Genomic DNA, 12,733 nt, shown 5'->3' on the forward strand with positions numbered 1-12,733 from the left:
TAGTTGGACAAAATCATCTAATACAAAGCCTACTTTATAATATAGTGTTGAATATCTCATGCAATGTGATGAATACTGTACTGAAAATGAAAAACAGAATGGTTGTATGTTTACTGGAAGTATGGTTTCTACTGAACACATATCACTTTCACACTGTCATAAAGTTGAAAAATCCTAAGTCGAGCCATTGTAAGTCGGGCACTGTCTGTACTTGTATAAGTTTTAAAGACAAAATTTTCTAATTTTAACTGCAGAATTTCAGTTCTGTTTGACTGTACCTTGAGTGAAGGTCACTAAAAAAAAAAAAAAAAAAAGAAACAAGGTCTTACTCTGTTGCTCTGGCTCTAGTGCTGTATAGTGCAGTGGTGAAATCATAGCTCACTGTAACCTCGACTCCTGGGCTCTAGTGATCCTTCTGCCTCCCAAATAGCTAGGACTACAGGTACACACTACCATGCCCGGCTAACTTTTTTAGTTTTCGTAGAGATAGGGTCTCACTGTGTTGCCCTGGCTGGTCTTAAACTCCTTGCCTCAGGGATTCCTTCCTGCCTTGGCCTCCCAAAGAGCAGGGATTACAGGAATGAGCTACTATGCCTGACCCAAAGGGAAAGACCTTTAGGACCAAAACATTACTCATAAAAATTCTGTCCTTTAAAAATCTGAACTTTTATTTATTCTTCATTCCGTAATTGAGCTCAGTGGCTGAAATAATGAAAAATCCTTTGTTTTTTTACTTTTCTTTACCCTCTAAACTATTCTGTAGCTCTTTGTTAGTCTTGAAATCTAGAAAAGTTTTTATCACCGTTATCAACTGATTATTAATATTTTCTGAGAACAATGTACTGCATTGCAGGCATCTAATGATTTTCTTCTTTCCTCTTCCTCCTCCTTTGTGTATCCATAATGTTTGGACTGCTAGCGGTTGAGCCCGTTGTGATTTTTAAAGATAGAATTACACCTCTCTCCACATCATGCTGAAACACAAGAGGACCTGTTCATAGACACTGCTGTCTATATTCTCTCTAGGGGTATTAAAAATGCCCGTATATGGAGCATAACATACTATGGTATTAAGAGGATAAACTTAATCTGCTTCATTGAGGCTTATTACAGATTTTGGAGACTAGGGAGTCAGATGCCTTGTTTTCAGAAAGTGTATCATCCTTTTATGGTATTTAGTTTATTTTGAACTTTCCATTATTTCCAAATTCCTGCAGAAGTATGGAAATCAACAATATTCTTTCTGATGACCTTTTGAAAGAAATAAACAAGTTGTTTTTGTTTAGCAACAGCATTATCAATTTATGCCAACAAATTTTTTTTTCTGTAACAAGTATAATTACAGATATCAGTAAGGTCTGGAAATACCATCTCTTTGTTAACTATTGTTATTAAGGCAATAAAAATAGTGTTAAAGTTTGTTTTCTGGGTATTGATCTGTCTGAACTTCTTTTTAACTAAAAAGAACATCATACCTGTAAGTGAAAAGCTGGTTGTATTCAGTTGCTGTGCTGGCCAGCTATTGTTGTAGGGTAATAGTGAACCCTAAGCAGGACTGTTAATCTTGTGTAGAAGTTAAGAGACTATGGAAGAAACTTTGCAACATTCAAGCTGCATTTCCATATTGTCCAAATAATATTCAGTTTGGTATTTCCTCATTGCCTAATATATAACCTCCTCCACTTTTGTGCACAGTCTCTGTATGTGTGTGTGTGTGTGTGTGTCTGTTTATATGTATGTGTGTATATTTATGTGTCTGTATAGGAAGAGGTGCTTTTCAGATGTTGGCTGAAATATACTTAATCTGTTCATCTCTTTTTTTTTTTTTTACTGAAAGCGATCCCATCAAATATGTTGATTGATGGAACCAAAATTTATTGAGGTCTTGCTGTTTGCTAGCATCATGATAGGTCCCAGGCGTGTGTGTTTTAGATTTTTGCAGCTCTGCCTGGGAAATGCTTCTTTTCTCTCAGGGAAGACAAACCAATAATTATAACACATTGTATTAACAGAATTATGTACAAGAGTGTTGAAAGCACAGGAGAAGAGCATGTAAATTATTCTCAGTGGTCACGAAAGTTTTCTGAAGAAGTATTTCTTTTCCTTTTTTTTTTTTTTTTGAAACTGAGTCTCATGCTGTCTCCCAGGCTGGAGTGGAGTGGTGCCATCTTAGTTTATTGCATCCCCCGCCTCCCAGGTTCAAGTAATTCGCCTGCCTCAGCCTCCCAAGTAGCTGGGACTACAGGCATGCCCCACTGTGCCTGGCTTTTTTGTATTTTTAGTAGCGATGAGGTTTCACCATGTTGGCTAGGCTGGTCTTGAACTCCTGACCTCAAGTGATCTGCCTGCCTTGGCCTCCCATACTGCTGGGATGACAGGCACGAGTGCCTCGCTTCAACGAGGCATTTCTTACGTAAAGAAGAGTAGAGGTCATTTTAGGTAGAGGAAACAGCATGGGTGTAAAGCATAGTGGCCAGAGCTATAGTGACTTGCTCAGGGAACTACAGGTAATTCAACCTCTGCCTCCTGGGTTCAAGTGATTCTCTTGCCTCAGCCTCCTGAGTAGCTGGGATTACAGGCATGAGCCGCCACACCCGGCTAGTTTTGTATTTTTAGTAGAGATGGGGTGACGCCATGTTGGTCAGGCTGGTCTCGAACTCCTGACCTCAGGTGATTCGCTCGCCTTGGCCTCCCAAAGTGGTGGGATTACAGGCGTGAACCACCTCACCCGGCCTAATGTCCGAATTTTCTAAGATTGTTTTTTAAGAAGAAAGAACCCCTAAAAATATAATGCACTGTGACCCTTAAAAGAAAGCAGCAGGAAGTAAAAGCAGACAATTTAATGCATATGAAATAAATATAACAAGTAATATATGTTTAATGTATTTTCCTTAGTGGGAGAATAAAGGCTGGAACCAGATGGCGGAGAAAGACTCAAGGATAAAATTGAGAGGAAAAAACAAAGGATAGGAATGGAGAACAAAAGACAGGGGGAGGGGCCAGGTGCGGTCGCTCATGCCTATAATCCCAGCACTTTGGGAGGCTAAGGTAGGTGGATCACCTGAGGTCAGGAGTTGGAGACTAGCCTGGCCAACATGGTGAAACCCCATCTCTACTAAAGATACAAACCTTAGCTGGGCATGGTTGTGTGCACCTGTAATCCCAGCTACTTGGGAGGCTGAGGTAGGAGAATCACTTGAACCTCGGAGGCAGAGGTTACAGTGAGCCGAGATCGTGCCATTGCACTCCAGCCTGGGTGACAGAGTGAAACAGTCTCAGAAAAAACAAAACAAAAAAAAAGATGGAGAGGGGAGAGCACACACCGGGTTGTGGGAGGTAGAGTTAGCAGATTTTCCAAGGATTTTTAAATGATGTGTACTTGATGTAGGTTTCCCTGCCATCCAGTGCTCTTTAGCTAAGTGATCCCCGTAATCATTATTTACAGGTTTTGGATGTTTGTAGTTATTTTTAGAGACTATTCATGAATAATTGAAACAACTTATCCTGGAAATTTTCCTCATAGATAAAGCAGAAACTACTAGAGAAATGCTACTTCTTGACCAGATGAAATCAGTCTTCACCCATATTTTAATTTATTGCAATGAAGATCATACATAAAGTTATAGTGAGTCATAATCTTTTGAAATTGAATTTTGGCCAAGTTTGATTTTTCAAAGAGAATTTTCTTTGTGGTGAGACTCTTTGATTGAGGATATTATCCTCCTTTTATTATCAAACTTTTAGGTCTTCTACTTCCATCTCCTGTCATCTCAAATTGCTATGGAGCAGAGATGGGAATCTAGCTGTTGGAGTTGCTGTTTATTCAGGGGGAAATGGCTTGTGTTTCAACTACAGGCTGATCTATAATTGCTTGGGTAAGATGATCATGGAATCTAATAACTAAACTTAAGGCTTTTTTTCCTATATAGTACATTTCATTCTTCCCAGTATTTGCCTTTCCTTTTACCAAAATTAATGCATCAGAAGGATGGTGGATGATCTGATGAACATAATGTTCATTTAAAAAGTTAGGTTGACTGAACAATTTTTGGGAAAATGAACAAAAGTCAGGTAGATGAACAATTTTAGAAAAAAGTAAAATCTTCCCTTGGATGCTTAAAAAAACCCCAATTTCTGTCTCCCACTTTCCTACCCTACCACCTTCTTTTTTGCATATATTTATTTTTACAGGCATGGGAGTTTTTAATGGGTATTCACTTCTCTTATCTTAGTTCTTCCTGCTTGCATCTCTTTTTCACTTTCATGCGTTTATTTTCCTGACATATACTAATCAAATTCCAAGTTCTAGTGCAGACTGAGACTATCTTACTGAGGCCGACATTGTGTCCATTTTAAGCCAGCCCAGCAGACCCTTCATTTTGGTCTAAGGCTGTGTTCTTGAAGACTGTCCATTGTATCCCCACCAACAACAGGGATGGATGCGAAGGGTCGCGGACGTTAGTAAGTGTCCCCTTGCCAGCTCTTAGCTAATAGCCATTTTAATGGTGAATCCATATCTGTTGTGAGCTGGAAGAGCTGCAGGGCACACGGTAAGGGCCAAATAAATGTTTGGATGAATTGAGAACTGAATGTGCAAAGAAATAAAGCTCATAACTGAAGTCCTTAAGAAATGAAGCTGTTTAGGCAAGCACTTCTGTCCATAAGTCTAGCCAATTAAGTGTGCAGATACAAGCTTGTGTCCCAATGTGTGTCCATTAGTGACTACTGAAGCCCTCAGGCGCTCTGGTGACTTCGTATGCAAGCGTGGCCTGGCACGAACTGCCTGTGCTATGAGTAATCAGGAGACTTTCCAGGGAAAAGGATGTCAGGCGTGGGGATTCCACATTTAGCGTCACTTTTAGTATGTAATGACTTCCATATCCTAACTCTGTTTGAGAGATCCATTCTCATTAGGATTCATGCTTGAAATACACCCTTACAAAAGCTGAACTTTCTCACATTGACTAAGAACAAGATCATCTTTGACAGATTTTTGAATTGAATTGGCAAAGCAAAATTCTCCTCAAGTCCAAGGGTTTCACTTTGCGCATGCTCTTTCGTTCCATTGTGTTTTAAACCAGGTTGCTATTATGTAGAGTATTTTAGCAGCCTTGATCTTGGAGACATCAAGACCATTATTCCTGTTGTTGCTGATTTAGTGTTACAGCTGCTTCCTCTTTATGTGATTTAATTTGAAGTTTCAGCCCACCAGGGGGCTATTGGTCCCCACCTATGCAGCTTGAAGAGCTGGCTGCTGTTTCTCCATGGATGTTATTTCCATTCCTATTCATAGCGATTTTTCCCCTTCTATATTCATCTAGCAACGGCAAGGCACTGTTCCAGGAACCTGCGCTGTCTACATAAGGCATAACATGGAACCATTTGGATGGAAAAATTATAAATTAAAATTATTCTGTTCATTTTAAAATATTCATATTGTGTTGCTCAAATGCCAGTAACTGGAAAATCATGGATAATGTCCTGTTTTTATAACCTCTTTCAGAATGTTTTAAAATCTGTTTATGTTGTTACTTAGCCATCTCTTTTCCTGGAGTGGATTTTCTGATAAGATTTTGTTAAAAAAAAAGATTGTATGAGTCCAGTGTCTAATGGCAGATATAATATTAAAGATGATACCACTAATTTCAGTCTACTTTTTAAATAGAAAAAGATTTATTTCATCTACAGAGAATATTTATAAAATTATACGCCTCTAAAAATAGCCTATGGACATGCCAGACTATTTCTTTGGAGGATAAAGCTTTTTATGAAATGATTAAGATTAAGCAAAGGTTTATTATTTCTGGAACTAGGTATTTAATTTAAACTATGAAAACCCATATATCCATAATACTACGAATTTTCGGATGCTAAAAATATCTTCAGCTTTTTAAATGTATTGAGCTTTTTATTTTTTAAAAAGCTTTTTAAGTGATCTTTTTTCTATGTATTCTGTTTTCAATGCTAAGTTATTGATTCTTTAATTTGGGGAAACTAAAATCTTATTTCTATCCTTGTATTTTCCATGTTGTGTGGGTGTGAGTGAGGATGTGTATGTCTCAGAAAGATAGGCAGGAAAAAGTGAAAATGTTTTTATATGGTTTAGTTTTTTGCTAAAGTAATTGTATTTCTTATGCTAAAGAAAATAATAGTGATTGGAAATCTTTATGCTGTGTTTTTTTCTACCTCTTGGAACATATTAAGAGGAGCAAAGATCTTTATTTTATGCTTTTTTATTCTGTAAGTTTTAAGTCCACACTCACATAAAAGCCATGTGTTTTATTTGTTGTCTCTCTTGGCTAGGAATATTTAAATGTATTTTTGAAACTCTACTGTTCTGTCAACTAAAGATAATTTAAAATTATAATTTGAAGACACTTTCTAGAAACTTATACTTTAGTTCAGGCTAAAGTCTTCAGTTTGTGTGCCTCTGTGTGTGTTGAGCTTCTGCAGAAGCAACAAACCACTTGAGCGTGAACAAATTTCACAGGCTCACTTCATTGTTTGTTTTAGCCTTGTTAATCATTTGGCCTTTTAAAATAGGCTGATCATTTCATTGAATATGGGTTCAGAAAAGTTCTGTGTGCCATGAAAGCCTGAATGGCTCTTGCTAACTCTGTTTTATTCATTTTAAATAACATGAGGGGGATCCCAAAGTATTTCCTCTGGACATTTGAAGCAGTATCATTGCAGGGTATGATATGTGAAGTCAGGATTCTTTATAACATAATAACCACAAAATATATATATATACATTTTCCTAACGTCTGATTTGTGGAAAATAGAAAGCAAGCTGTCAGTAAACAGGTTTTCCAACACAAACACTCAGTTTAGGCAGCAACCAACTTTTTTGAATGCAGCAATAAAATGAATACTATTTTTGAATGAATAATGAAGACAGACTAGAATAGTGGCTACGAGAAAAATGGGTACCTAATAATTAATAATATGTGAGCTAAACCTTAACTACACTTGGCATTTTTCCTTAGGTTGGTGCCATACTGATTAATGAGTTAACTGCTGATAGTACCTGTTCTGTGAAGTGACTTTCAGTTCCAGGACTTAGAGTATTCAATAAACTAGGTATTCTCTGAGGTGGGACTGAGGCTTTAGTCTTGATCAAAGTGCTTTGGGGGAAGCACAGTTGAACTGATTGGCTGTGAATGTTAATCACTTCACAGGACACACTGATAATTTACAGCATTGTTGTAACTCTCTGGTGTTCGTAAAATGAACTTAATAACCCACTGGCACCATGGGATAAGCTGCTTTTTCTCTGCAATTGAATACCCAGCCTGCCTGAATAATAGTGTTGAGAAATACTGCATTATAAAGAGTGAGCAGCTGTATGATGAAGGAAACAGCTCTGCCACAGATTTGTTAATTATCTCCTTTGATTCACAGAGGGTGTTTGTGAGATATGGTTGACCAGTGAAGACACGGGGGCTTATGGCAGAGATATTGGCACCAATCTCCCCACACTCCTGTGGAAACTGGTTGAAGTGATTCCTGAGGGAGCAATGCTGAGGCTTGGAATGACAAATCCGCCCTATATTTTAGAGCATCTGGAGGTAAGGAAAAGCACCCCATTTGCATGCTGACATAGACACTAACCAATCCAGACAGTGTGGCAGCCTCAGTATCATCGCATCAGCTTCATTTAAAACTCTTTCAAAATTTTATTTATTTATTTATTTTGTAGTCCCGCATTTCCAAGAACGAATCAAGACTTTCAAATCCCTTCTTTGGCAACCAACACTTTTTGCTTCCTCGTCATTAATTAACATTGCCCCAATTTTTCAATACTTGCCACCTTGCCACAGTTCTTTGTTTCTTATTTGTAGTCCTTCTGTCTTCCAGCACATAAATTTGCCTCAGTTCCTCCATTTTGATCCCTTGTCTGATTCAGAACTGCTAATATGTTGCATTAATTTTGCAACCCACAGTCAATATGGTGTTACCCAAACTACTGTTAGCCATATCAGAAAGGGTACTGTATTTGAAGCTTGAGGATGAATTTTCAATTTCCTCCCTTCATCTGGAGATACATAGGGGTGAAGTTGAATCAGAGGGACACAGAACAAGAGACTCTTCCACTTGATTCGCACATGCGTTACCGTGGCATCTGTATTCCCATTGTAATGCCCATCCCTGAATACATGACATTTTCTTTCAGAGAGTTTCCTTCTTTATTTTTCATTTATCGACATGATGGTAATCACTGTGAACAAAGGTGGTTCTGTGATCCCTGACTTTTTTTAATACTTTTCCACAGATTGGGATGCTTACCCTTAAGTAGCTCTGTCAAACTAGGCAAATGGGCATATGTCCAGGTAACTGTGGTACCTGATGGCAAATGACACAGTAAATATGAGCAAAGAATATGGACAGGGGATCCAGACTACTATTTGAGAAATAAAATAATTACTTTATACCCATAGTTATGGACATAAAATCTGATTAGTGCTATTGGAAAGTCATGTGTAAAATATGAAAACAAATAACTTTTATTTTTTATCAAGTGTGTTCTTTGCAGTATGTTTGTGCAGAAAAATAACATCCCAAAAAGCTAAAACAACCACTGTTGCTGAAATTTAATGCAAATGCTAATGGATAGCTAGCTAAACATTTAAAAGATTATTTCACTGATTTGATTTTAAGACTATACTTGTTGAGGTTTTTGTTGAACAGCTTCCTTAATATCAACAACCTATTTCAGAAATTCTGAAAACAGAGTTAATAATTTGACTGCTAATTATAAATACATAATGAGGGAGTTTAGCAATTTTAATTTTATTATTTACATTTTTCTAGCTAGCTCTTTCTAGTAAGGGCATATGATTTATATGTTAAGTTTAGTACTTTAGACAGTGTGGGATGATTATGATTTGCTAGTTAAAAATAAGTCGCAGGCATGTCAACTTTTACATAACCCTTTGACTCAACACTTGATAAAGCAAAGTGATTCTCTGTTAAAAAAAAAAAAATCAAATATGCTAAAAGCCGTGACAGTCTTGCTGTGTTTGCAGTAAATATGAGAGGCGTACATCATGAAGACCAGGAGATGCACTAGATATGTAGTGGATAGGAGGGGAAATAGCCTCCATCAATATAAGGTTTATGATAACAGCCACTTTTTTTGGATTGGAAAAGATCTGATCAGGGATCCAGGGACCCACAATAGATAGAGTCAGATAAGTTCAAGTAGGAATAAGCACAAGGAAAAAAAATCCTGTGTTGGCTCCGAGGTAACTAACCAAATACTCCTTGGAATAAATTCAGCATTTTAATTGATTGTAAGATTGCAGCAGCCAATACTGTGTGTGTAGCAAATCCTAGTGCTCAGCACCTGAAGTAGTGCCAGACTTGTTGACCTCTGCATAGATGCTCCAGAAGAGCTTCTAAAAATCAACAAAAGATCTGAAATATAACTTTGTACTTTCCCTGGAAAACACCAGATGTTTAGTTCATAGATTGTAGTTGGAGTGATAACAGGTTCTGATTGTCATGACATTATATTTTTAAAATCCTTTGAAGTATGTATCATGTTGGCCTTTCCTCCTACATTGTCATCTTGAGGCAATGCTCTTGTTATATCTGTCTGTGGATCTATCCCACCCAGTAGTGGCTCAATACATGAGTGAATACGAGAATGAATACAGGAAGAGCTGGCCAGGCTCAGTGGGTCACACCTGTAATCCTAGCACTTTGGGAGGCCAAGGCAGGTGGATCACTTGAGGTCAGGAGTTTGAGACCAGCCTAGCCAATATGGTAAAACCCCATCTCTACTAAAAACACAAAAATTAGCCGGCGGGGTGATGGGTACCTGTAATCCTAGCTACTCTGGAGGCTGAGGCAGGAGAATCACTTGAGCCCAGGAGGCAGAGGTTACAGGGAGCCAAGATTGTCCCACTGCACTCTAGCCAGGGTGACAAAGCGAGATTACCTCAAAAAAAATAAATAAATAAATAAAGAAGAGCCTTCTTCATAAAATATAGAGTCCCACACTGTAGTCTTGAACTTTGAAATCCTAACCTCTGGCCAGAAGAGGCAGCAAAAGATGATGAAGTAAATGAGCTTCAAGGGTGAGAATTGTTCCCCATAGAAAGCCACCCACTACTATGCACTTTATGTGCAGGAGGTAATCCAGGCTACGATACCACACCCAGGGAGAAGGCCATCCAAAAGAAATAGAGCAAAAGGAAACAAAGATATACAAGAATCAAAGGTCTACACCATCTCAAAGTAAGAGCTTTTAAACTCTTCCTTTGTTTCCTGGACCAGACCTTCACACCTTGCTGTTTCTTCTCATCCTCCTCTGCATGGCGGAGCCCAGAACACTCAGGATTCCACAAACACATCGTTATATAACAGAAAAGGTGACTGAGCCCCAGCAGGTTTACACGGCTTCCCAGTGTCAAAAAGGGCAATAGGGAAGGGAGCCCAAATCTGGTGTTCCTCAGTCCTGTGTAAAGCAAAACCTTGTAAATTTCCATATTCCTCTCACTAGACTTAGACCACTCTACAGAAATTACATGACTTATCTCAAGGGTGCCAAACCGAGTTCACCAGTAAGAAAAAAAAAAAGATGAAAACAGAAAAAATAACAGCAAATGAAGGTGGTGATTTTTTAAACTGTAGGAATTGAAGGAATCCACTCTTGAAATAACTACCCTGATGCTTTAATACCTTCAGGGCAAGGATTTCTTGAGAATTTTATATTGGTAAGACTCAGCCTTCTTGTCTTTTTGGAAGATGCTTCACACAACAGACTTTAATTAGAGAGCACTTGGCTGGTCTGTTTTCCCTCCTCTTCATTCTGTTCACTTCCTATTCACCTGACTGTCAGATTTGTTAAAAACCCTTTTTACCAACTTAAAAAAAAAAACAACCAACAGTTTAAAGGGAAAGTTATATAAAGGAAAGCATCAAAGTTTTTATCATTATTTAAAAGTATGCTGGGGAAAGATACATCTGTTGAGAACACATTTTATTCAATCTGCATAGATTGAATAGAGGATGCATATTACACTTAACACAGGATCACTTTGAAGGTTTCTTCAAGAGTCTAGCATTGTGTGTGGCACTTTATATAGTAAATATTGAATGCATGTGGACTGAATAAAAGGAAGGGAAGGAGAACTTTTTATCACTAATAGACAAGTAGTGAAGTATGTGTTTGGGACATCTGCAAACCTTATTTTTAGTATCACTGCCCTTCAAAAACAATATAGGATTCATTTAAAGTATGATATAGCTGACAAAAGATATCTCAAACATATATATTGTGACAAAGACACCCAGGAATTGAAGAAATATACCTATGAGCTTATACAATGCGGTAGTAAAGTTGCATATGATAATAGAATCAATAGTTAAAACAATCAACATGCTTTATGTCACCTTAAAGTCCCTATTGCCTAAAGGATAAGAATAAGCCCTTTAGGACATTCAGGGTACTTCTTTTTTTCTATTACATTCTTATTCCTTTATCCCTTGAGGAGTACTCTAATGATACCTCCTATGTATTTTTCTTTTTTTACCATTTCATACTCCTGAAATTTTTACATTACCTTTTTCTCATGATATACTTACCGTATGATGACAGTTGGTAGTGATGTGTTCATCAGACATACTAATATTTACTACTACATGTGTTGGCTAATATATCGCCCCTGTAGTGGCAAATAAGATATATTTTCCCTGTGTTTGCTTTCCTATTGATATTGCTAATGTAATAACCTTTGCATTCCTCTTTAATGAACTCTGACCTTATAGAAAGTGAAGTGGTTTATGAATTTGATTACTCTTAAAACTACATTTCTTAGTTTTTCCTCCTAGTGATAGGTAGCCTCCAACTAAAGTATTAACTCAGACTAAAAATAAGACATGTGAACCCAACAAGTTGCCATGAGACCAGTAATAGTGGCACAATGACTGCTGCTAATGAGGCACCTGAAATCACTCCTAACTGATAAAATCAGTACAATTTATCAAGTGCTTCTTGTTTGCAGGAAACTGAGTGCTTTACATGTGTGATCTCTTTTTCTTCTTACAACAGGCTAGCTATATAGATATTATTATCCTCAATTTTCTTTTGCCCACTTTTTTGAGATGGAATTTCACTTTCACCCCTGTGTCTGGCTATTATTTTTGTTTCATTAATTGAGAAGCCATGGGTTAGAAAGGTTAAATAACTGGCTAAATGACATAGCCAGTTAGCCACTGAACTGGTTTCTAATGTATTCTAGTTTGCAAATGCTTTTCTACTCTACTGTTTCTTCAAGGAAGCCTTCCCAAACTCTTCCCACATACTTTCTATGCTTCGTAGTACCTCTGTTCAACAAGTCTCTGTCTCTCTGGGCACTCATCATGGTGCATCATGATTACTTATTTATGTACAAATCCAACATGACTCTTACCGTAAGGGAGATGTTGTCCTGTCCATCTTTGTATATCAGTGCCTGTGATAACACACACTTCATACACTTAATAAATGTATATTGAATGATATGATAGCTCAAAGTTTGGCTTATTAACTGTTCCTTGGCTTCATGCCTCATTTATTGAAGTACCGTCATATCTGCTGAATATCCAGTTTCGGAAGAGTTTGGGAATGGTTGTCATATGTATTTCTCATGAGTCACGCGTCTGTGACGATGTACTGGACAGTTAGGGATTCATCTAAGGGATGTGTTGTGTTTTATTTGCCCCGCTAAGATACCATAGTGAT

General features: G+C 37.7%; 1 protein-coding gene across 2 annotated transcripts in view; it reads left to right on the forward strand.

Annotated features, from left to right (window-relative positions):
* CDKAL1 (CDK5 regulatory subunit associated protein 1 like 1) overlaps positions 1-12,733 on the forward strand; it is a 718,226-nt gene that overhangs the window by 427,760 nt on the left and 277,733 nt on the right. For both annotated transcript variants that reach the window (XM_010354099.2, XM_030929089.1), the window contains one exon: positions 7,405-7,571. In XM_010354099.2, coding sequence (XP_010352401.1) covers positions 7,405-7,571 — 167 coding nt within the window. The remainder of the gene's footprint in view (positions 1-7,404; positions 7,572-12,733) is intronic.

This window comes from Rhinopithecus roxellana, chromosome 4 (genome assembly GCF_007565055.1).
Source record: "Rhinopithecus roxellana isolate Shanxi Qingling chromosome 4, ASM756505v1, whole genome shotgun sequence".
Taxonomy (NCBI): domain Eukaryota; kingdom Metazoa; phylum Chordata; class Mammalia; order Primates; family Cercopithecidae; genus Rhinopithecus; species Rhinopithecus roxellana.